Consider the following 27487-nt stretch of genomic DNA (forward strand, 5'->3'; position numbering starts at 1 on the left):
GCTTTTGATGTTCCAGACGAGAAGCTTTAGCTCGACGACGAATACGAATTCATAAAACAAAACAGCAAGCGGTGATACTGGCGAAAGCTTTCAACTTAACGGAAATTGAAATTTGACTTTTTTTATTATTTCGCTTTCTAAACATAGAGCAAGCTTTAGATTGCATAAATCGAAATGCAGCAAAAGATGTTCTACTAAAATACTTTTTATAATCATTATTCTTTGCATAAAGGAGTAGATTTCTCTTTATGATTGTATATGTTGGATGTAGATGGAGTAAGTGGTTCTGATTTAAATATTGTTCGGTTATCTGCAGCCTCGGAGATAAAAATACAATTAAGCGAAAATTCTTTTAGTTCGAGAAGAAGGGATCGTAAGAAGGAAGGGTGGTTAATGGAAAACTGTTGTCGCTCATTATTTATTGAAGGCTCTGCAGTCGAAGCCGAAGTTGGTATCGCGAGAGGGCGTCGCGACGCCACAGCAGAGGACGTTGCTAGTTCAAAACCAATTTGCAGATGCAGATGTATGGATATTGGACGTAATCCGATAGACGCGGTGCGGTTGGCACGTGAACCTTGCATCCCAGACCGGGATTTTCCATAATTAACTGTAAGTACGTTATGGCAGGCGTCTGAGATTACGGAAACGGGCGTATTGGGTATTAGCCTTTGAATGAGAATAAGAAGTAAAAAACAATTCATTTTGATTAGTTTTTTTGAATCACATCTTTATTATTGTGTTGTTTATAGATATACATACACAAGTATACACAGTTGCACATTTCGTTACGATTTAATCAGAGTTATTCTTGGTTTTTGTATATCTATTTAATTTTCACGTACATTAATACGTCCATTTATTTAAAAGAAATGTAAATATAAATAAATAAATAACGAAAATGTGTTTTGTATTGTTTACAAATCAGATAGAATGAGATGAATTAATGTAATGATGACTTATATTTATAAACATTTAGATTACATTCCGTGTAATTACACATACATTAATATTAATACGATAATTATGGTACATATATTGTAATTTTAGCATACATATTAAATTTTATTTACATTTATTAAACTATCTCTTAACAACGTATTAAAAATTTATAAATTTAAAATACTTTGTACACAACGATTATAGACTAAAAATGTTTATTCCAAAATTTTAATTCATATACAAGATTCAATTTTGTTTATTAAAATTAGTTAAGTAGATGAAAATTGTCATAAATATTACATCAAAAGATCCCTTTTCAAAACCCTCTCACAAAATATTTAATATATTTACGGTCTGTTTCAGTAGCTCTCAGCAAATAATTAGGATCCGTCAGAACATCCATTTCAATTATAAACTTACAGGTTCTCTCTTAATTATCGGGCATTGGAAGTCTCTAACAAGGCGGAGAGTTATACTTCATTCATTCCACGAATTCCAATAATCTTTTATTGAATTATTTGTATCTAACTCAACAATTGCTCAAAAATTATTAAAAAAAATTGAAACAGTTTATGAATGTCTATGAAATTTTCTTCAATAACGTAGTTATCATTTCTGACATAATCCGAGAAAATCAGCTTACGTTGGCAGCGTTACACTCCCTTTAAGAAACAATTTTCCATCGATAAATTGCGAACTCATTACGTCCCTATTCGCGGATGAGTTTCAGCGGGAGAAACTCGGTCGATGTTATTAGGTTTCGGTTCTATACGTGACACATAAGTTTAATTCTATGACAAATTCCCTGAAGGAGTCACCCGGATAATGTTCTCCTTTTGCTAACAGGGTTAATTCAAATTAAATTACAATCCAATTAGAAACTGTTACGCTTAATCAAATAAATTTTGAAACTTTTAGATTTAAAGGCTTTCGAATAAAGTAGAAACATAACATTACCTTATTTGATTAATACTGACGATAAAAGCAGATATTTGCGTTCTTTTTATAGCGCTATGTGTCATAAATATTGTCAACAAGGACTAAAATAGAGCGAGCTATTCTAGCAACCCCAATTTAGCCTTTTCCTTTTTGGAAAGAACGGAAAAGGGCGGAGAAAACCCGTTAAGCGGACATGATGAGAAGGTTTTACAGGAGCTCACAGTTAAATATGTTCGTAAAAACTTCATTTCCAGATTATCTCAACTTTTTTTATCTTTCAAATTATCTCCTTTTCAGCTTATACGTTTTAAAATTCTTTAATTTATCATTAATTTTACAAAATAGTATTCTAAAAAAAAATTCGTTACACGATATTTGTTTTATTGTAGAAGTTTAAGATTACATTTTACACCAGATAAGTTTTGTTTATTGGTTCAGGATTATCACTATAATTATATAATGTAATTATGCAGAAATTCGTCCTCGCGTTTTCATCCTTGCTTAATATTAACAATTGGTTTGTCAAGAAGGTTATCAATCTTTAAGAAATCGTATCTCAGAAATAAGTTGAGCTACTGTAATGAATTAAAAAGCATTTAAAGAGAATTTAATCAAAATTGAACACAACTAAAATCGTACTTCAATTGCAATAAATCTTGATATCACGATTTGATTTCAAAAAAATCTAAAGTTTTATACTATTAATCTTTAAGAAATCGTATCTCAGAAGTTAGTTGAGATATTGAGCTAAAATAACAAGCATTTTAAAGCTAATTTAATGATCTATAAACGTAGTTAAAATCAGTTTATAATTCCTATAAATCGCGATATCACAATTTCTTGTATTTATATTTGCGTAAAATTGATAATAGTTAATTTTTAAGAAATCGTTCTCAGAAAATCGTTGAGATATCGAGCTGAAATAACAAGCATTTTAAAGCTAATTTAATGATTTACCAACGTAGTTAAAATCATTTTATAATTCCTATAAATCATAATGCCACAATTCTTTTAATTTATCTTTGCGTAAAATTGATAATTTAATTATTAAATTAATCTTTAAGAAATCGTATCTCAGAAGATAGTTGAGCTAAAATGACAAGCATTTTAAAGCAAATTTAATCATTAATCATCGTAGTTACAATCATTTTATTTTAATCATTTTAAAATTCCTATAAACCGTGATGTCTTGTATTTGTGGAAAGGTAAAGATAAATCTGGAATGAATTTATTGTTGCCAAAAATATTCGCAAACCATCACTCAATTATTTTTAACACCATCTAATTATAGCGTATTTATAGTGTATATTTTATATTTTTTTAATGCATTTTAAAATTTTTAATTACATAATTTATTTTATTCTAGGTTTGAATTTAAAAGACACAATTTGCCGTGTCCTTGATAAAGTTAAAGACAGTTGAATTCCTCTCATTAAACTTGGAATAGCGCTGAATTCAAGCCGAAGAAGTTTCGAAAATTATGCGCCAAGTTCCCTGGTAATACTATTATTTTAGATTGCGTTTTCGATAGATTTGGCTAGGACAAAAACAGCTCGATATTCAAAATTAGATTAAACTGGGCGAATTCATTTCGTTCAAATTGGATTAGAAACTTTATCGCGTCACAATATTATCAATAAAGTTAATTATTTTGTTTAAATTGAAATTAATTGTGTGTTATGTTTTGATTGTCCGATTCTTTGATTTTTATCACATCACATCTAAATTATATTAACCCGTATTTTAACAATCCGAACGTTGTGGCATTATGGAATTTAATTCCGGTGTAAATTTCATATTGTAATCGTGCAACAACTCACCTTAATCTCTTAAAGTGGTCTCAAACTTCCTCGACGAATCCAGGAATAGCGCGGCTATAACACTTTGTTCCGAGGAGTTTTCACGTCATAAATAAGGCCAAATTTATGTGTAAGTTTGCGCAACTTAATTCACCTGGCAAAAGTGGATTTACCCTCCATATTTTATCGTTTAAAGATCTTTAAAATGAAAGAGATCAAAAAAAGGTTACAAAAATGGTGTGATTTTTGAAACAGTGAAATCCTCCAATTACATACATGCACAATAATCACGACTTTCTTATGATTTAAGATACCACCGTTCCCTGAAGAGTGTCAAGTAAAAGCCCCGGGTATCCTCATTCCAATTAAGCGTTAAGCTCGAAAGCTCTGTCGGCTTTTGCGATGAGGATAATGAAGGGAAAAATGCTGACAATATAAGGGCGATATTTCATTACGGTTTCCGTTCCTTTTTACTTCCTTTGGTGGCGTTTTAAAAAGAAATTTTCGGGTTTAAACAAAATTTGTCATTTTCTACTCGACGGTGGTCGAGCTTTAAGCTCCAACTTATCAAAACTCCCGAACGGAAAAGTTAAAACTCCTGGATATAAAGTGTCTGAGATAAAAGAGAGAAAGATATTTGAACCGAAAACACAATACCCGAGCCAATAAAGCAAAAGGGGGGTTGATTATATCAAAGGATGGAGAATATCATCTCCTTGTTCCTCTTATCGAAGCCAGATACGGATCTCGTAATTAGTTCGAGAGTAGTTAAGAGAGTTGGCATCGCGGTATTGAAAAACAGGGAAATCTGGAGGAGACCCGTCGATTACGACCTCGTGGAATTGGGAAAGTTTTGGAAAACGGTGTAGTTTTAATAGCGAACGTCAATTTAGGTAGAGTTTTTTAAATATTCCAAAATCTCTAACGGAACAAATTAATTCATGTAATGTAGTATTGAGACTTCTTAGATTAATATTATTTATTCCACAATCAATATTTTATAGTTATTATTGTTAAAATTCAAAATCAATAAAATGTTAGTTATTAATTTTAGAAAAAAATTTTTTTTAATGATTTTAAATGGGAACGTATTGACTAGATTTAATTAAGTACTGATGGTAATCGGTTTAGTATAAAACATCTTTCATTTACATATTTATTTACATCATCATTATGATTTAAACGATGAAAATTAGTATATTTTGTAGTTATGTTAGTTTACCATAGACTGAGTCTAATTTTTTTCTTTTTCATTGATTCTCCTTAACATAATTATATTAAGTAGTATAAGTCGTTTGATTTCCCTCTCCGAAGTTACCGTATTTAAATAAATGTAAGTATCTACGGTTTTAAAGTACCCTCTAGCAACTCTTCTTATCAAGAAGATCCAAAATAAAATAACCTCAAATCTTCTGTAAATTCGTTATACCTCGGTACACCCCTTTCTTCGAGGTGCGCCTCCATTTTGTCACCCTCCATAAACGCACATGGCAACTTTCAAAACATTACTTTTTTCCAAATAGGTCTGTGCGACCTCTTCACCTTTCCTAGGTCACCTAGAATCCGAACCTTCCCCACCGGGATCACTTTCTTCGCCAAGCGAGTTACTTTGGTGTTGAATATTGTAACTGGGCGATCTAAATTGTCTACCTTGCATCTGAGAGCCGTCTGAATCTCTTCTAGAACGTGACGCCAACTTGCAAAAACACTTACAGATGATTTTCTTAAAAGCGAATCGGAAGTCCTTAGAGAATAATGCATAGATGAGAGGATTGATGGCGGAATTACAATATCCTAACCAGAAAAGTATTGAAAACAACAGCGGTGGTATGCAACTTTCGCAAAGAGCCCATATCAAATACATAGTAAAAAACGGAAGCCAGCAGAAAATAAATCCACCTACGATTATTCCAAGGGTTTTGGCCGCTTTAGTTTCCATTCGGAAACGTTTCACTTGGGCTTTAATATTCCTCTTGCCCATTTTCTTTGAAATCACTTTTGGTTTATTGAGCTCATCGCAAACTGACGGGCTCGGACTTCTCATAGGCCTATCTGTTCCATCGTAACTATCCGATCGTTCGCTATGTCTCCTCTTCGGAGAAGAAAATTTTTGTGACACCCTCAATCGATTATCACGTTTAAATATATTTGTCGTCGTCGTCGTATTGTCTTTTCCATTAGCTGTATAATGTACGGCATACGATGGTTGACCGGCTGGTGTTGGAGAAGTAGGGGTAACGCTTAGGAGATGAGGACCGGATGCATGGGAAGAAGATAAATTTTCAGTTGATGGATAGCTTACGCTTATTTTAACCTTTTCGTGACGACCTCTTGGACTCGGTGATGCACTACCCGTTGTAGTGGTCGTGCTGTTAGAACCGTTACTATGGGGTGATCCTTGATGTCTTCTTGATGACGACCCACGTCCTCTATGAATCCGTAATGTTAAGCGTTGCTCTTCAAAACGATTACCCATTCCTTTTGAACCTAAAACAAAGTTAAATATGAAATTGACTACATTAATTCGTTGATATAATGGTTATTGTGATGACGAACAATGTATAACAATACCGATTCACTACATTTTCCGCGTTAATTTATCTAGGACGCAAATTGCAGACATTCCGAACGTGTGAACGTGTCGCTGTAAGCATATATCGTCGGTTTATTGGGGACCGCCGAACGTGCCATTGTAGGAAAGCCTCGTAGAAATGAAATACCAACAGTGTCGCGATCCCTGAATGTATCAGTAAGATATACTGGCAAGGAAATTCATTTTGACGCACGGTTTCTAAACCCACAGTTGGAATTCAACACCTGCTAAGCGAGAGTACACGATGGTATCTGACCCTTTCGTTCTCGACAAGACGAAAAAGGGATCGTCTTTATTTGAGACGTCAACGTTCACCACCGTCTCCTTTCTCGCTGTGATTTATGACGCTATTTTCTTTCGTTGGATATCAAATTTTACCCCTCATTACAAAGAATAATTCCCTCGTGAATATATTTTCTCAATATAATTCAAAAAATTCTTAATTTATGTTTTATTTCATATTCGAAAATAGTTATGTGGGTTTTATTTTAACTTTCAGAGTTTTAGATTTTCTTACAGTTTGACTGTTAAAAACGATAACTTCCTCGGCACGTAAGCTATGCTTAACAATAAAATGCTCCATCAGAAAACCACAACAATGGCACCAGCGTTCTATAATCGCATTGCTATCTGAAATTTAATATAACGCGCCACCCGCTTGATATCGTTGGGTGGCTTTCCGTTCCAGTTTCGACATTAATCCGTATCTCTTTCAGTAAATTATCTGTGAGCTTTTCCAGTAAAAGGTGAACATTTTCTTCCATTGAGCGGCTCAGTTTCAAATTGACGGGTTGAAATAAAACTCTCATTAAGTCTCTATTATGAATTGAGATCCAAAAAGTCGAAATGAAGTAGCGAAGAGGACAATTTCATCTCTTGCGATCGATGAGGCTTTTTGCGCTTGGTCTTAAACGCTTTTGGGTCAATGATAATGCACTTACAAGCCCTTGCGATGTAATGGAGTTAGTATCCAGTGTAAAGAAGACATTTTCTTCCAAAGTAAAGAGGAGTTATATAGCAAGGAATCATTTTATTTATTTCATATTACATAAAAGATGAAAAATTTAAAACTTTCACAATTATTTATTATTTATCACACTTTACAATCTCAATGTTAAAGTTCACTAAATTCGATACTTAGGGATACAGTTGCTCTTTCAATGTACCGGCCTAATTATAACCAAACAACGGCCTCATTTCGAATTCATAGTACAAAACACACCCAATAAACAACGGATAGTTTCCAATACAACAACCCTTCAGAAAGCGGCATTGTCGTCCCAACAGAAAACGTGAGTAGATTGGAGATATCCACCTTTGCCCTTTGAATGGCCGAATATCTATTCTCCGAATCGACGCTGCACGCAGTTTGGAAGTTTAAATCAATGACTGAAATTGGTTAAAGAAAAAGTTAAAATTAGCCGGGAATTTTCGTGTGTACTTGATCACGTGATCCATCGATTCGACGGTTCAAGGATATTTCACGACCGTGTTAAATCGCTTAAATATCCGAAAAGAATCTGTATATAAACTCGGAAAAAAATGGTGGTGTATTTTCGTCATCATTCCATGTCAACGGTAATGGAACCGTTGGGCGAAGTATAAAATACGTGTCAGGACTGGTAAATATAAAAAATCTGATTAATCAGGGCGGAATATATTCGCGTATAAAGAAGGAGACAGTCAGTTTAGATTGGGTTGACGCCATCATTTTCTTTTTTAATTTTTTAATAAAGTAAATGAATCAAATGAAATATTTGAAATTAACCTTTTAAATAGAAGAATTGAGGTAAATGTAATTGAATTATTTTAACAGATATTGAATATCCAATTTCAACGTTCAATACATCGAAGCTCTCATAGTTGAAATTTTATAGCCAACAACATTAACTACTGAATTCACAGTAACGAAGCCAACGTAATGTTATAGCAGTTTGAATGTATTCAGTAATTCTCTCGGAGTTGCGTAATGGCAAATTTTGAGGTAACTAAAATAGCGGTGTTGTAATCACCAAACAAAACGCAAATTGAAAGTGGCTTAAATCACATAATAATATTAAAATCTAACGTTTTTCTTGATATTTTCTACCGAACCTGTGTAAAAGTTTTACGACGTTGATGTTTTTAGTACTTTACCCGTTCTATCTACGATCTAAATATTGGTAAAGGTACGCGCCTTCGTAGTAAAATCGATAAGGATAGCAATCTCACCTAAATAAAATTGAAAACATCAACTCTGAACCATGCCCAGAAGACCTTCGGATCGTTTGAATTTTAAATTTTGCGGTCACAGGATCGTTCAATAGAAAAAACTTGTAAATTTTCATGTTTCACCGCATAAAAAATGTGAAGAGTTCATTTAAACTCATTTTACGTAATGTGTTTTTGTTAACAAAATCAACATTACGCTCGTTAGTAAGTAGAAACTATTCTCTTTGAGCATTAAACCGCCAAAAGTTAAGCGAGTGTGTTTGATTGATCTCACATTACAATGTAACGTTAGTTAGAATAAAAATTCAACAAACACCGATCCACTCAAATGTCACATTTGTATTTACCCGAAACACAAAGTAATTACTAGTTTTAAGCGCTATATTTTACATCAAAACTCGGAACGTTTTCAAAAGGAAAGGGTACATTTACCCTCGATTCAAATAAAATCGGAATCATTTAGAACGAGACGGTCGTGTTCCGTATGAGAACTCCGACATTTGCATAGTTTAGTGAGTCAATAACTGTGTACGTATGTAGACGTTGCACAGACTGTATTAGTCGTACAAGAGGCAGGAGGCCGTGTTTAACCTTCGAGCGGGCGCGCTGTTATAAAATTTATCACAATCTTCATTTTTTTAATATATTTCCTTATATAATGCATTTGAAACGATTTAACGCTAATGTATTCGTGTAACCATGTATTTTGAACATTATGATGAAAAAATTAAAAAAAAAAAACTATTGTCGTCGTTTTTACGGCAAAAAAAGGTGTAAAAGATAAGAAATTTACACATTAATTGCTGATTGATAAGGCCGTATTTATATTATGGGATGAATTTATAGTGTAAATGTATTATAAATACGTTTCGAGTCATATGTGAAAGTTTTTGGGTTGTTTGCAGACTTTAGGAAAATACAGGTCCGTAATGAAAGTTTTGTCGGAATCGGAATTTTTTGCTTCATCTGTTCAATATTTCAAACTTTTCAATTTTTTCGCTAGTTTGTATAAAAATTCAATATATTCAGGTTTCTTGCGTGTAAATAAGAGATCTATTGGGACCGGAAACTAAATTTTAAACGCCATAAGGGTTTGTTTGCACAGACCGTAATTATTTTTTAGGAGTTATGTAAGGAGCGGCTCTTACTTTGTTGTGTGGGCGTGCTAAAGGCGTATGCGACAAGCAGAACCTTGTCACGCCGGCTTGACTTAGGGAGCAAAGTTAAATGAAATTTAATAAAAGAAATCAAGTCAAATTTAAATAACAAATTTAATGAAGTAAAATCAAACGAAAACAATAGCAAAAGAAATAAAATACAACCTAAAATTAATAAACAGAATTAAAGTTAAAATAAATTGGAACAAACAAAATTTAGCTACAAAAATAACTCGAAAACTTTATATTGATTAACAAGAGAAATTTTAATCTAGTAATTTACCTGACTTTACTTGAAAATCTGTATAAGCAATTTAATTAAAAACATCAAAAAATATCTAAGTTCAACAATTACAAAATGATCAATTTAATAAAATGAATAATTCAAAAATAACATCGAATATTACGTAGGTTTATACCAAATCAGAAGAAGCCAAAGCAATTAGTTACAATCTTTACAAGTTAATATATAAAATAAAACATTAACGACTTACCGGGTTATATTGAGAGGAGCGACTCGTCAAAAAGTATAACACTTTAATTTTAATCCGATCGAATAAAAGTTAATTAATAATTATTAATTAAATAACTTACATCAAACTTAAGAATTACCGGAGTCTTACTCGGACTTTACACTAAGACTCTTAACCGAAACCGAATAGGGTGCTTCGCCGAAGAAATTAATTTAAATCCAAACCGAACTGCCTTAACTTAACTTCCTCAACAGGCGCTCCTCCTCAATATTTAAACCTTTACCCCCTGGACGCTCTTTCCTCTAGGAAAGTCCTTATTGGCCAACACATGGCTCAACCAATTAGAAATTGCAACATCAGCAATTAAACAAAAGAGAGGGAAGGAAAAGAAAAGGAAAACGTTTTCCCCCTGAACGCTCTTAACTCTAAGAATAATCTTATTGGTCAACGCGTGGTTTAACCAATCAAACAATTACAACTATAACAATTAGACAAAAGAAAAGGAAGGGAAGGATGAGTCGAGCAGCGATCCCCTCTATCCGAGAATGAATAAAAATATTTAATAAATATAATTTAATTACCAAAATCTGAACTGATCTGCGGTTCGCTACAGTTATTTACGATTAGTTTTTATTAGTAGGTAATCCTTGGAGGATTTCGGGGTATATTTAGAATACGGTTGTCAATATATAAGTTTAGAGATCAGCGTTACAGTCATTGTGTAAAGTGTCGTTGGAGCGAAAAGAAGTCGTTTTATTCAAAAGTTTTTGTGTTGAAAAAAATATTGAGTGTGTTAAAATATAACAAGTGTTAAAATATAATAGATAAATGATGGCAGCACCAGAAATATTATCTAAAAGTGACATTGAAAACAACATTCAAGGACTATTTGATAAACCGCAAAAAGAAGAAGAAGATAGTGAAGCCGGAAGTGATCTGAGTGATGAAGAAATTGAAGTGAATAATTTTGACAGCGCATCTGAAGAGGATAATTCTTCTGAAGAGGATGAAGAAAGCATTGAGACATGTATTGAAGATTTTTATGTTGGAAAAGACAATGTCAGCATGTGGAAAAGAACAAAATACGCAAAATCAAGTCGAACTAAAAATATTAACATAATAAAAGAAGTTTCAGGTCCTACTTGTGGTGTAAAAAATCTTAGTGAATTAGAACTATTTCAAAAAATTATCGATAGTATAATGCTTGAAAATATTGTGGCACATAAAAATACTTATATAGAATCTCTGAGATTAAATCGTGATTACACACGAAGCAGAGATATCAAAGATACCAACATAAACTAATTATTGGCTTATTTGGGAATACTTTTCTTAATAGGTATTAAAAAGTCACATTTTGCCAATGTATAAGAAATTTGGAGCAGCGATAGAACAGGTATTCAAATGGTTAGAGCAGTGATGAGCTACAAACGGTTTTTGTTTTTAACTCGATCTCTCCGCTTTGATGATAAAGTTACAAGAGTCGATAGGCGTAAAACTGACAAATTGGCAGCAATTCGGTGTTTCTTCGAGAAATTTCTAGAAAACAGCCAGCGTTTTTCAAGTTAGGTGAATTCGTCCCAATAGACGAAATGTTGCATCCTTTCCGAGGTAGATGTGCATGGATACAGTATATTCCAAGCAAACCCGCTAAATATGGGATAAAAATGTATGCACTTTGCGATGTGAAAACTTTTTATACATACAACATAGAAATTTATTGCGGCAAGCAACCAGATGGTCCGTATATGGTATCTAACAAACCGATGGATATTGTAAAGCGATTGGTAAAACCATTAGAAAATTCAAACAGAAATGTTACTACTGACAACTATTATACCAGCGTAATTATAATTAATAGCAGATTATTTACTACAGAAGAAATTTGTTTAGACTGTAAAAATAAATCTGATTCAAATTAAAATATAAAATATTTAACAATTACAAACCGTCAAAATCGCAACAACCTTGAAATGTCGCAAAATGTAAAATATAAATGCGTAAATGCGTATGTTTTTTAATAATTTATTTGCTTTTTAATATTTATTATTTTATTTGTTTTTTTATTAGTTTGTTAAAGGTTTTTGATTTTTAAAAATGAATTCATTTCATTGATTTCATTTTATGTTAACAGTTACTTAATACATATTATATACTTCTACTCTAGTAAAATGTGTGTTTTTTAATAACCTAATACATACTTATTAATGCGAACCCGTTGTCATAAAATGTATTTGTTATATTCCGCTTTTGTTATAAAATCGAGCGCGCCCGCTCGAAAATTGATACGGACCTGTGTTATAAATTTTATACACAGCGCGCCCGCTCGTGTTACAAAATCGAGCGCGCCCGCTCGAAGGTTAAACTGTTTCCGCCATTCTGGCAATCTGTTACGCGAGATTCAGAAGCTCCGGCGCTATAAATGCATAATCCAGAATTTAATTGGTTCACCAAAGCGCGTAAATACTAGACGTTCTCAACCTTGTTGTCCTTCCGCTTATACTATACTAATCAACTGGTAACTGCAAACTTAATTGAGATGGTAAAATTGAATCAATAATAATAAAATTATGTGCTCGTGTGATATTCTGAAACGAACTGATTAAAATTATCAAAAAAAAGCTCAAAAGACACTACTGGGGCAATTTTTCAATCTCTCTTTAGAGGATGAGATGAATCAAATGGTATAGTGATGAGAACAGAAGACTTCTACATTGACTCCATCAAAGACATTGACCTCAATAATAAAATCATGATTTCTTTTGACATCACTAATTTGTATGCCAACATCCCCATAGATCTGACACTGCAATTAACATCTAAGACATTTAAGAACTTTTTCAGTGATAACGATATTACCGACCATCTTGATAATATAATAGAACATATAGTGAAACAAAAGTATTGTACTTTTAATAATCAATATTATATGAGTTAAACTTTTATATCGATGCAATAAGGGCCATAAAATGGATGGCCAAAAATAAGTTATTTTATTTAAATACCTAAATTTTACATTTTTATATTTATTTACTTTTATAACTCGCAATATGGATTACCAAAGATTTATATTTACGTTCCTAACACATTCCAACTTTGAAAACATCATTACATCTACATAACATCATTCTTCGAAGCGTACAAAACCGTGGTGACAAGATTAGTTTTGGCACCATTGGGAATACTCGGATTTAGTCCACAGTACATCATGCAAACATTGAAATGTATTGTAATAAAAGTTTAAATGAACTATGTACTCATCTATTATTAGGCGATGTTTATCTTGCAAACACAGTTTCATTAAAAATTTTGTAAATTGTAGAATGAAAACGAATAAGCAACCAAGACACATGAAAATGTCTACTAAAATACCTACTCATGTACTTATTATTGAAAATGTTTGGAAAGAAAAATAACCAAAAAGAAGAACAATTTCACCAACGATCGGTACACAAAGCTCATCCGGAAGTTGATGGGAAAGTTTCTTAATAGAAACAAATCGTTGCGCAAAAGCAATGAGAAACTGGATAAACTTTAAAACGGCGAAACAAAATAACTTATCGCGTTCGCCCGAAAAGTTAAATTGCCACGATACATTAAGACGGATTATGCAGACTTTGCGTTGACTCCCTAAACAAAAAAAAAGTACCAGTAAAAACATGTTAAGTAGGCTTTTGCATACTTAAAGTAAATTAAAGTAACTTAAATTTTTTTTAGATATTTAGTTGTAATGCTTTAAGAATATAATTAAACTAACCTTTTGTGGTTCTAAATCCTTGATTTATCGCCCTAGTAGTCCTGACTGCAGCCCTGTATATTCGCCAATAAAAAAAGAGCATCACAAACATGGGAATGTAGAATGATCCGAGGGCAGAGTAGACGACGTAACCAACTTCGTTAGTAAGTTCGCACTTCCATTGGCACGGGGCGTCATCCGTCTTGCTTGAATTCGTCCCTTGCCTATCACCCGTCTGAAAATAAAGTGCAAAAAGAAGGAAAAAATTCGTTTCAAGTAAAAGCGACTTTGATTTTCTATCGAACGCATTTAAAATATTCGCTTTAATTACAAGTTCAAATGTTCCCTCATTTCAAAAGCCGTTGACTAGTTAACCGAAAAGTGTTGACGAGTGAAGTAGGAAATTGTTTTATTTGTTTATGACGTGAGGTTTTAATTTTTGTCCTATTTTTTTAAAGAATGACGTGACGGTTCATGCATAATTCCTACTGCATCGTCAGCTGCGCGATAGAAAACCCAAACGCGTAACATCCAACTATATCCTTCCATTCTGGTTGTAATTAATTATTTTAACACCAAAGCAAATTCAACGATTGTATTCCAGCTCACGTAGAAAGTTCGTATAAGCTCAACAACAATCTATGGCCGACGAAAAATACACAATAAGTAATTAAAACATTTTAAACATCCCTTTCTGTTCTAGCTTTCTTACAATATACCTTAAAAATATCCTTTGTTTAAATCGTTGATGACCAGAAAAGTTCTAAAGCATTGCCAAGGGCGTTTAATCTCTTTCGATTAAATGAGATGCTCTGTCCGAATTACAAACTCTCAAACGTTAAAAATAAATTGTTCCCTTAGTAATTAAAGACCCTACAGCGCCTTTGTCTGTGTTGTTGTCCCTAGGGATGATACGCCTTAAATTAATGGGCGCTTGTTTTGCCCTTGCCAGCTCAGGTATTTCGGATAAAGGCTTAAAAGCTTTACATAAAAAGGTGGAAGAACTCGCAAATATTGTGTTTACATTAACGACATTGCTACATTGAGTATTTATATAAACGGAATTATTTTGTTAATAAAATAGATATCCATTGTCTTTATGCACATTTGACGCAATATCTCTGAATACTCAATGTACATTTAGGTGTGAATTGAATTATGGACAATGTCATGTTTGTATGTAGATGTAATTCAATTGTATTATCTAATTTATAACGTCAACAATGTACCCTTACATGCAGTAGAATAATGATTATTTTTTCATTATACAAGAAATAATTGTTGAATGTAACATAAATTTATATGAACAGAGAGATCAAAAGTTATATTTTGTGGCGTGGTAACGAACCACCACTATGAATTGACTTCTATTGTTGGAAATTGTTGTTTCCGGTCCGCGGGCCGTTTCAAGGATGCCTCGGAATAAGTGAATTACGTTTTCCTGGATGTTCTGCGGCAACCACAAGGGTTCGTGGAATTCACGAGTGGTGCTTACGTTTCTAATTTCGTTCGTCGAGCCTCCGGGAACGGAATTAAGGAACGCCAAACGAATTCCCTCCTTCCAAATCGATTTGTTATCTCATTAAAAAGTAAACCAACACTACTTAAAAAAATTAAAAAACTGCAGACGTTGCACGTTTTGAACTTGTCCTTGACTTTTACCTCCTTCTTTATTCTTTTTATCACCCGTACATTGTGGACTTTTAAACGCACCAGGCGAAATGTAGGACGCGTCATAAGCGTCTCACACCGTTGGATACGCTGTTCGACGGACTGGAATAAACGCAGCCATTGCTACCTACCTCGTTTGTCCTTTTTCGTTGGAGACACAAAACGCGGCGCTATCTAAATTAAATTTGACACAGAAATAAAAGTTTGCGCCAATGTTCGAATGCCCTATAAAACCATTTTGACGATAATTTAACCTACATTTCAAAATTCATATTATGGATTACCAAAACGTTTAAAGTTTATGAACCCGGCTCCTCCGCCAAAACTCACAATTATAATTAATGGAACACAGCAAAACCGGTTCGCGCAAATCAAACCAGCAAAAAGCTTTGCCGCATCCCAACTGCAACGAGGGCATCAATTATAAAAGAGACGACTGCACGAGGTTTGGAACAGTACGTGCCTTTAAGTTCGCGCTTGCCGCCAGAAGATGTAACTCGGGAGGATACCAAGTCGCATAAATATGGCTTACGGGGTTTAAGTACGCCATTAAACGCGGCACCGAGTTCCCACTTATTACGAACGGAATATGGCAAGATGATTGTTAAGCTTCGCGGAAGGATTACGAAGCGATCGCAAGAGTTTGTAAACGTAATTAGGTGTTGTTTGTACTAAGAACTAAGAATAGTTCAAGTTTTTGTTTTATTAGATTACATGTTTGTTTATAAATAACTTGAGCAAAAACTAAGAATGATCTCAACATGAAATAAAAACTAGATAAAAAAAATAGATATTTAATTTCGAATTTTGTACAATCCAAGTGGGTTTTCAATTTTTATTTAGAAGAATTGATGATGCTCAAATAAATAAGGTCAAACATCTCTATTAATTATAATTTTAATCTAAATTATCAACTAAAAATTTTATTTTAAAACGAAGGAAGGATGTTTTATTTAGACTCTCACATTATTTTTATAACAGATAACGACACTCATATTCAAGTTAAATTACAAAGTGGGCGAGATCAAAAACCTCATCTAAAGTTGAGTAAGCCGTAGGTAGAACGTTATGAAACTTTGTGCTTAAAGCTACTCAAAGAACATCTATTAGAGAGCTTTCAACGTTTGTTTTCAACGCAATAATATTATTTTCATAAAGCGCAAACAAGAGTTACCTCTTTACTCATACATATTTTAATATTTATCTTACCTTACTGTCTCTCCAACCAACCAACGGTGGAAAACAAATAACAAAACTAAAAAACCATATTCCGGCGATAAGCATTTTAGCCCTTGATGGTGACATGATGCTCGGATAACTTATCGGTCTGGTCACGGCTACATATCGATCCAAAGAAATGACGCAAAGGTTGAGGATTGACGCGGTGCACATCCAAACATCGACCGCCAACCAAATATTGCACCAGATTTTTCCAAAGATCCACACCTGTAACAATAAGAAAAGAAATTTGAGAAATGTAAAGAAGCGACGAAAGATGCAGCTTGCAATTTTCGGTCAACGGGGACCGGCGCTATTAAATTAGCGTGGACAAGTTGCACGGGAAGTTCCAGCATCCGAACGGAAAGTTAGGCTGGCGTCCTGACAAAGTACCACAACTTATATTGCTGCGCTTGGTAAGTAAGTTAGCTTTGCTACGACGTGGACCGTTAAAACTAACAAATTGTGTTAGGTATGCTACTTGGACTGCATAAGGTAAACGACTAAGCAGACAGTCTCTTTTAATTGAAATTGCTTCTTGGAATATCTTCTGAAACATTCAGTTTAAATTACTTTTTTTGCATTATTATTATTTTACATTATATTTATCTACTTTCTTTCAATATCAAATAATATGTATGGGAAATATGTGAACGAAAACATTTTTAAGAATGCATATTAAGCTTCATGTTTATTGTTTTATTTTTATAGACATGTCATAAACAGTAATAATAAGAAATCTATACATTTTTTTATTTTATAGAATGCACATTACGTTTCAAATTTATTACTTTATTTTTATAGAAGCGTCATACACGTTTCTACACAAAAATAATTAATAAAATGTGTTTGTTATAACCTTTAAGATTAATTAACTTCATAATAGGATTTTGTTCTTTTACCAGAAAATAAATACAAGAGCTTCTTCGTGTTATTCACTTAACACCAACGGTTACACTTGAAACGTGATAAATATTGGCGCCACGTTTTAAGAGATTCACGTTTTGTAGTCACGTTTTCGTTTCTACTTTGGTGTCTCGTATTCGAATCCGCCCAAAGGGAAACAAAGCAAGGTGGTGCCCGTTAACAGCTCGCGAATTATTTATGGTCCGGAAGGATAAACGAGGACAAACAGGGGAGAGAAGATGATGACGACAACAGGGAGATCCCTCCTCTTATTTATTTGCGGCTCCAAGCATCACCAGGGAATGGCTCGTTTATTTTTCCTCTAAATTGTACCAATACTCCAAGGCGTCAGCGGGGCTATGAATTATTTTTGAACAAATCCGTTCTTTCGGTTCCCCGATTGTTCGATGGAATAGAGTCGCAAACAAGGTAAAAGCTTTATCTCCAACAGTTTAATTAACTGTGATCCCTGAATATGATACTATTCGTTTGATACTGGTACTTAAATTAATTTAAAATGTAGCCGTAGGGTACATTTATTGAAAATAGTATATCAAGGTAATCTATACTGTGATACACAAAGCAAAACAGAGTGATATTTGAAAAATGGTTCCAACTGGTAATCTCTCTAAATTTCGTTAATACATTTCATACTACGTAACGATAAAAAGTTCATATTTGAGCAAGGCATTTCAAAATTAACACAAACAGCAGCGTAAACGTGAACGTAAACGTGAAACATAAAACTTGACTATGCTTCTTCCCGTGGCGTTCCCGTTTATACCTTCGTTTTTACTTCAATCGTGTACCCTTACATGAAAATTCCTATGGTTCAATTGAAGTTTACGTTCTCGTTGCCGTTTACGTAGTCGTTCGCCTCAATTGTGAAACATGGTTAAGCTTCGTGGAAACATGGCTGTGCCTCCTAACTCTAGAAATAAATTTAACACCACTTTTTATACGAGCTGAACTCTCGCCTTACTCACTACGGCAAGAAGAGAACTTTATACAAGGGTCAAGAAAAAACTAATAATGCTTCTTTAACTCGAAATTAAATACTAACGTGTGAGAATAAAACATAGCCTGTGAATTATTATTATACTGACAGCAGGAATACTTTTTCGTAAAAAAGTGCATCTGATTGAATAGCTTAAGAACAGCGTCGACAGAAACAAACTCTACACTATAATACACAATGATACACACCACATACCGAGTGAAAAAAAGGGGGACCCAACCCAACCCATACTCTTCAACATATCACTCGAATTCGTTAGTATTAATAACACAATTATTAAAATGATAAATTTAATTATGAGAAAGACAGGTTTGTTCTTTTATTAAAAGCACGAGTTCAAAAAGTAAAGTATTCTGAAGTACCGTATTCTCTCGTAAAATTTATTAAACCCTTGTGTCATCATGTAGTTAATGAACACAATAAAAATGTTAGAGCCATTGAGGCATACTTTGTGTAATAACACATTTCTTTTTTAATTTCATCATCAACTCAAATCTTCATGTATGTGGGTGATAAACCGCACCGGCATGTGACACAATAATGGATTATTTAATTTTTCCGATAATGAAGTGGGTGTTCTGTCGTAACTCGACGGCTTTAAAGCTCATGTATTTTGATGAGGTTTTACGTCGATGAACGTGGATTTACTTTACACCGTTATTTTTTCTACGTCAAAGGTGGTTGAAAACTGTTAACATCCCCCGCACTAGTTCGTTTAACGTCTATATTAGGTAATCCAATTAGTATGGAATGCACTTATGGCCCTGCACGTGATACGAAGACGTGAAATTGAGTATCGATTTTAATGTTAATTCCAAATTACTAAAGGTATTAATTTTATTAGATATTTATTATAGCAATTAGCATAATTATAGTGAGACAATAAAACTGAACTAAACCGTACTTCAATTAACGTTATTAATCTTCTTGTAACTTAACATAGTTTAAGATACTATCATTTAGTCTTTTACAGGTTTGTCTTTTGCAAGTTAGAATACAAAATTTGTCCCTAGAGCGAAATGGGATTAACCGGAGCTTCCCACATTTGCTACTAACGCGTTAAACTTTGTTCCCTACGGTCTACCACTTTCGTACCCCAAAAGCTTTTCCACTGTCAATTTCCTTTTGGAAATCTCTAAATATTCCAATCGGAATTTGGGTTATTTGTTCCCCCTACGTCGCCTCGTTCAAAGTAAATGTACTGATACCAACTCGAGAAACGTGTTGACAAAACGGCTTTAACGCCCACTACTGTTAGCTTACAAGGACAATCATGCAACCAAGCATTCTGTGTAAATCGATAGAAGAAGTAAACAGTGAACGTAAATAGAGTAGTTTCTATTTACGTATGGTAACATCAACCAAAACTTGATTTGCTGCTTTAATGAATCCATATAGAAAGTTCAGTAGGAGACAACTAACATGAAACTATGTAACCATCTTAGCGATACCACTGCACTTATAGACTTTAATTTAAATAAAGCAAATCACATTTCAATTTAAATTAATTGATTATGAATTTGCAACAAAATAATTGTTTTCATTTGTATTATAAATCATATTTAGCACCGAGGAAAATTCTAGCTACATTACGAATCTAGATTCGAGTTATAAACGCTTTGTTTTCCTTCCTTCGGGTCTCCCCTCAATCCGGTCTTTTCTGACATTCCAAAGCAAACGAATTAAGATCCATTTCAGGCGGCATTAAGCTTAAAACCGTCTGGAACGCAACGGATAAATACCGAGATTTAATAACGTGAACTTCAGCGCTCACAAACGCAGACTCAACCTTCAACTTTTCTGAAAAACCAACCAGAAACTTCAACCAACTTTCAGGTGTAAGAAGATTTATACCAGCCGACGCTAAAACTAATATTAAAGTGCATAAATCTACTACTGCCTTAATGACGTTTGCACGCTTAATGTCTTCGATATATCATCGTTTTTTTTTTTATTTAATGAAATAATGATTCTTCATTTAGCCAAATGAGTTTTTTCATTCATCAAAATTAGTTCTTTTTATGTTTGTTGCAAGAATTTGTTTGAAACAAACGGTTTGCTATATTGGGTTTTACTATTGTTAGAACTCGAAGTTACTTTAAATAGATAATAAATAAACTTAACAAAAGATTACCGTATGTTTTGCCCTACGTCTCTTAAGACGGCTAAACCTGAATGTTTCTAGTTATAGGTCCAGTGTTAGTACTAATGCTAGTGTTAGTTCGCACGTCTTTAAAGACGGCTAAACCCGAATGATTCTAGTTCTAGGTCTAGTGTTAGTTCTAGTTTTACACTAGCCCTATTACTATGTAGAACTAACACTATACCCAGCTTAGCCGTCTTTAGAGACGTGCGGCTAAACCCAAATGATTCTAGTTCTAGGTATAGTGTTAGTTCTAGTTTTAATTGTTATTCAGGGATACATTGTTGTATATTTTTCATTGAACTTAAACTAGAATATATCGTACTAATCCATCATAATGAAGTTTTACTGTAATTTATTTATAAAACAAGGATTATTTATCGACGAAGGATATTCATGTTCTTCCTCTGCATGAGAGTTAAGAATTGAGTAAGTATGTACTCCAATGGAAATCCAAGATTAATTTCTAAATAAATTGAAATCCAGAAAGTGAATTAAATAACTTTACTAAAAAACATGTTGAATTTAATGTTAGTAATAGTTTCAGTTTTAATTAACTTTGCATGGAAGGCAGAATAATTAATATAGTTTCCAAACCGTAAAAAGCTAACTCAAATTTAATTTAATAAACAGACACATCCACCCACACATTTAATAACATCCCACTCCACTCTATATTCATTACATCAATTCATCCAAAGTTTCCACATTGCAATAATAGAATGATGATAATGTTTGATGTGCATTCCTATATTCGAACTATGCAGGTACATACATCACTATGAGTACCTATCTACTTTGAAACACGGGTCGAGAGAACCGTTTCAATTTAAAGAAAGACACCTGATATGTGGTTTCACCCACTGACACACAGGTACTAGATATATACACGCGATATCGAGTTCGAAAACCGTCGGAGCGCGATGCAACAACACTGTTGCTATTCCTTCATTGTGCACACGCGGCTCTCTAGGTGGTTGAAATGCGATACCGCGGAGTCAGTGGCGTGCGAAGACACGAGACAGGGACAGAGGCAATTTTAAAAATTCCGTTCGGTCTTTTTTGAAGGTGCAACTTTCGATTCTGTCACGAACAACGGTTCCAATTTTTGTTTTCTTTGATTTTTCGGCCGAGTTATCTCAACCAGCAAACACAACGGCGACGCGTTAAATTCTACTATTTGGGTGACTATCAAATTCGATATGCCAATAAATGTTTCAAAAAAGAAAAGATAAGACGTACACAATTGAGTATAAACGTATGGGTTGAACTGGTTCATAATGTTTCAATTGAATTAATTGATTAGACGGGATTATTAATGGTCTCCTATAAAGATCGAATAAAGACAATTAAGATGAATTTATCGCATACTAGGTTTAACAATTTAATCGCTCCAAGAGCCAATCCTTATCTTTATTTAAAAAACACGATTTGGTTCTTACTTTACTCTGATTATTTTGTTTTATTAAAAAGTCACCCAGCAATTGGAAGTTACTGAAAATCTCTTGGGAACGTCGTCCACTAACAAGCGACTCTTTAAATGCGCAACCCGTCAACGTTACATTATAAAACTCAACGAACACGCATTTAAGCTTCTCATCTTTGCTTTTGCCATGGTTCAAAGTCAGTTATGTAAATTTCAAATTAAGCAATGGCCAAAGGGAATGAATATTTAATTTGAACAGACATTTCTGGTCTTCCGAGAATTAAAAGGATCGATGTTTTTGAATAATGGAATAAGGTTTAGTATTAAATCTGCAATTTTAAAACAAATTTACGTATCTCTTACCTTGTATACTTCTAATGTCATCGAAAATGGTAAAACGGCAACGCCAACCAGTAAATCGGCTACTGCTAGCGATACGATGAAAAGGTTCGTAACCGATCGTAATTTTGATGAACAGTAAACGGCAGCGATAACCAAACAGTTACCGATGATAACCATAACATCAATCAATGTTAAAATGGATAATTGGACCAAAAGACTAGGTTCGATCCACACAACGTCGTCGTGGAGTGCATCGCACGATGCGGAATCGTTTGTTGAGCTTCGCATTACATCGAACCGATACCACAACAAACTACTCCATCTCTGCAGCTCCCTATCGTTTAAGTCCTATCGAATATTGTTCCATAATCCCACGGTTCCATTCAAAGTAAGTATCTTCGTCGGATATCGAGACATTCATTTCCATCAATCAATTAATAATTTAATTTTGATTCATTTTGCTTGGATTTGTAAATGTCATTTCAACAACTAAAGCTATTAATCCCATCTTTCAATCACTATGGCAGTGTTATTTTTTATTCAGATTTTATCGAACAATACAAATTAAAGCACTATTCACGATGTTGTTTGATCTCTTTTAACGGCCATTCTGTTTCATAGCGTTTACTTATAAAGCAGTTTCAGTGCTTATGAATATGTAGATTTTATCGTGGTTAAATCTGAAATAAAGTAAACAAATTAAGAACCACAAAAATCGATTATATAAAATATATAAATAAAAGATAGAAAAGGTTGAAAAAGTAAGTGATTTTGAACTTTGTATTAAAATTACTTGAATCCAATTTTAACAAATAACATCAAAAACGTATTTATACTGACAGCATTAAAGTTCTAGTGGCAGTACTTACTGAACAATACTGCTGAAAGGTGTTTTGGTTTTGGCAACGTCTGATCATTAATCTGAATATGACTGCAAAAGATGTAAGTGTCGAAATACAAAGATATCTCGAAGGACACAATGGGCACAGTCCCTTTCACTACGAAGATAGGAGTAATGTTTTATTTGCAAAAAGGCTCTACACCTAGCAAGGCAATTCATACGGTTCTGTAACAAACATTGTGCGAAGAATTAGAGACTAGCCCTAGTAGTCAGCTACACTCTTATATGAGAAAATTCAATAAAAAACTGGATTGGTAGTATTTTATGTACTAGACCTATGATTTGCTTCTCAATAAGTGGCATTCATGTATAACAACTTTGAATTTGACAAGATGGCACAATATTATACAAACATGTCAACTTGATACAATCAGGCTATTTTAGTTTAGTAGGAAATATTTTTTGGATTATTTTCTATAGGAATATGTAAACCAACGTTCCTAGATTTATTGCCAATATACGGCATCAGCTGGTCGAACAAGTCCTCGAAAATTTGAATTGGTAGAGTTCAGTAATGAATCCCGATTCGATTGGGGATGCATGATGACCGTATTGAATTTTCTATTACCAGGCATATGCACTAAGCTGATTTATGGAATTCTAGCAATATATGACGCAAAACTAACAATCGTATAGAATTTTATTAAACACAAAACTTACACTTACTAACATTTTAAAGGTTATCCTATATAATCGTAGAGATATTTTTAAGCAAAAATATAATGTTCAATTTAGAATACAATTTCTTGCTTAAACTATAATTCTTTCATTACGTTGTTTACAATCTTTCGTTGGTTATTAATTGATAATTGTTCATATCCTAGGTAGACATTCATCTTCACATTTTAGATGATTGTCCCCAATTTTAGTTCGTTAAAGAGTAAATTTAGAAATTTCTATTTTCGAATTGAATATGAAGTTGAAATAACCGGTTTAGTTAATAAATCGAAGGAGAATGTCAAAATAACGTCCGTACCCCGTTAAATATTCATGATCACGTGATTAGGCACGACTCGCGGCAAAATATGGGCGTCGCGGCGCGCGTGTCGAAGTTCCGGCTGCTATGGCGTCATATAAATCAAAGGAAATTATTTGGGGTCCGGACTGATATTTCAACGTCTGTTCGGTGATGAACGGGTAACCTACGGAGTAAATTATTGAAAATGGGACGGTATAATCGTTGCAATTTCTTCAACCTCGTACGAAACCCTTTTATTAGTATCAGTTTAAGCTAAACTTGTTTTCAACTCAATTCTATAAAAGCACCTAAACGCAAACTACCAATAAACGTCTATTCAGGTGTCATAAACAACCGAGATTTGCAGTTTGCCGAATTCCATTAGTAATATTTAGCGTTTCGTGAGTCGCGTCGTGATGCCAACTGAATAGGACTGTGGTTCGCCAACCGATATGAAGCCGAGAGCTGTTTCGTTTAATCCGAAATCGATGGACAGGAGAGTGTGTGTGGGCGCTCTTTCCTGCATAAAAGCCCTGCTATTAATAATCGCTTTGGCCGAAAGCGCGTGTGTGTCATTCGAGCCGAACCGACTTGGCGGGCTTTTGCATTAATTTTCTATGAAATTTATATTCGGTTCGAATCTATTTGGACGCCAACCATAAATCGAATCATAAATTTCATCTCTGCCAGTATATATCATTACTCTACACTGATATCTAACAACTTTAACAAAGTTATTTTTACTATTTCAAATTATTTCTTTGAAACATGTACACTATTTTACCATTAACATTCCAATTCCATTCCATAATAACCAAAAATATCAATACATACAAAGTAATTTAATTCAAAACACTGACGTTATATGACATTGACTCGATCGCAAGCCATTTTCAATGTGATGCTAAAACAATGATGAGCTGGAACGTAACAGATTTCCGACGATTTACAAAGTGGCCGAAGTTGTTGTGTTCCAGAAAGGGAAAAACAGCGAAACCTGCCAAGGTTGTTTAGTTGTTTAGTTGTCTATATCCTGGCAGTCTTTATAGACATCTAGTGGTCATTTGACAATCTTAAGATTCTGAGTTACTCTCAGGATAAGTGTGCAATCTCTATGTACTCTTCATTATGATAGAGATACTTGAAAGGATCGTGAGGTATAGAAACGGAGTCATGTACTTGTTAAAAAATAAAATATGAACTGATTTACTGGGCTCTTAAAAAAGAGACTGACATAAATACTACATATTATGGAAGGAACGATAGCTAACTTCACATGGAAAAACAATCTTGGTTCATAGCACCAATTATTAATGAAAGAACTGCATATCTCGCTTTCACAAGTTCGATGTATGTCTGAATTGTTATCATTCTTTAATTGTTCGTTATCAGCCTATGACCGAAATGAGGATCTCCACCGATACCAAATTTGTATTTCAATTAAACCTCAGTTAAATGATCCACGGATAATCGACGCTTTTACGAATTCCTCTTAATAAGGATTCCGTTTCAAAATTAATACCAACGTGAAATCCGAATTTAATTTGTAGTTGCATATAACTTCTGTGTGGAGATTGTAAGTCTTCAACCTATTTAGTATATAATCCCTGTATTACTAGTATCTTTCATTATAAATTATTCTCATCTCTAATATAATATACCTTATTAAAACAAATTTAGTCTTTTAAATTAAATTCTTCATTCAATTTAGTTCTCGATTTAATTATTATTCGATTTATGATTAACAGAATTTAATTACTTAAATTCCGTTATTTATAATATTTAATTTAATCTAATAATACATACAAATATATATTTAATCAAATATTTATTGTTATGCATTTATTTTTATATGGAAGATTGCATCTTGTATTCTTTAATAATATTGTTAATCATAAATGAATAAGCGAAGTGAATCGAGAAATGAAAACAATGTGAAGTTGTAATTCGTTCGATTACAATCAATTATTCATCGGTTTAACAGCTTTGATCATGTGTAGCGCTAAAGCGGTTTATTCGTGCTATCCCGATAAAATTAGTTCGAAATAGAATTATTGGAACAATGGTTCAAATTAGTCTATAAAAAAATAATATAAAAAAAGATTAGGTAGGTACATCTTTGACGTTTTATATTTATTATTGTCGGATTAGTACTGATGAGGTCAAACACTAATTGATTGTTTGATTAAGGTAACGCGATGTTTGAACTAAATCATGTCCATAAATACTGATTGATAGCAGTTGCTCATTAACAAACAGCAATCGAATAAACGCAAAAGATTTTTTTTCTCTTTCAACGTCACTTTCTATTTAATTTTAATTGTGCGTTAATTATCTTTAACGTACTTGTTTTTATAGTATTCGCTTTGTGTGGGCAAATTATTTTAATGTTCAAGGACTTATTTTATGTTACACGCATTTTTTCTTCCCCGTTATCTTCATTCAAATGAAATTCAACGATGAAACAGAATTTGTTGAATTTATTCGCGGTAAATACAAAATTAAAGTTTTATTCAATTTCGATTGGAGTCATTTCCAAGTTATTACCATCGTTTCTCGTTAAGTATTGATTCAAAAAAGGGAGGGCGAAGTTTCTAATGGATTTCCAATACCGATTCCGGGAAATTTATTTTTGCGTGATCAGTTTTATATTATTGTAAATTCGCTATATTTAAACGCGACGTCGTGATATCGAATCATATTTTTTTCCGTTTAAAACATTTACTTAAATCAAACCAAATCGTATATTTCATCAAGGCGTTATTCGCCCATGAAACTAGATAACAAACTCAATCCGTTTAGAAGATTAGGAATATTAGTAAAAAATATCGATCGTTAAAACATCAAAACAAGTTGATGATGTCAACACTTTCAATAATAAAAAGTGTTATTGGCCACGTTTTATGCTCATTACCTACCTATATTGATACACATTTAGTTTGTCTATAGAATCATAAGAAAATCATAAGAAATTGGGATTTCCATAAATCATTATATAATTATTAGCACTTGTTATCAAATTATAAGCTTTCCAATGAAAGAAACCGATTTTGAAAA

General features: G+C 33.4%; 1 protein-coding gene across 4 annotated transcripts in view; it reads right to left on the bottom strand.

Moving 5' to 3' along the window:
• Positions 1–696: 696 nt before the first annotated feature.
• Positions 697–27487, bottom strand: part of LOC111427376 (Octopamine receptor in mushroom bodies) — a 42152-nt gene continuing 15361 nt past the window's right edge. For 3 of the 4 annotated variants that reach the window (XM_023062498.2, XM_023062499.2, XM_023062497.2), the window contains exons 2-5: positions 22593–23251; positions 16728–16964; positions 13869–14082; positions 697–6164 (exon numbers count right to left, since the gene is read on the bottom strand). In XM_023062498.2, coding sequence (XP_022918266.2) covers positions 5230–6164; positions 13869–14082; positions 16728–16964; positions 22593–22859 — 1653 coding nt within the window. In that variant the 5' untranslated portion in view covers positions 22860–23251 and the 3' untranslated portion in view covers positions 697–5229. Of the gene's footprint in view, positions 6165–13868; positions 14083–16727; positions 16965–22592; positions 23252–23440; positions 23883–27487 lie in introns of those variants that run through there. The other variant, XM_071194010.1, reaches the window with a different exon arrangement.

The sequence above is a fragment of the Onthophagus taurus genome, chromosome 2 (assembly GCF_036711975.1).
Source record: "Onthophagus taurus isolate NC chromosome 2, IU_Otau_3.0, whole genome shotgun sequence".
NCBI classification, from domain to species: domain Eukaryota; kingdom Metazoa; phylum Arthropoda; class Insecta; order Coleoptera; family Scarabaeidae; genus Onthophagus; species Onthophagus taurus.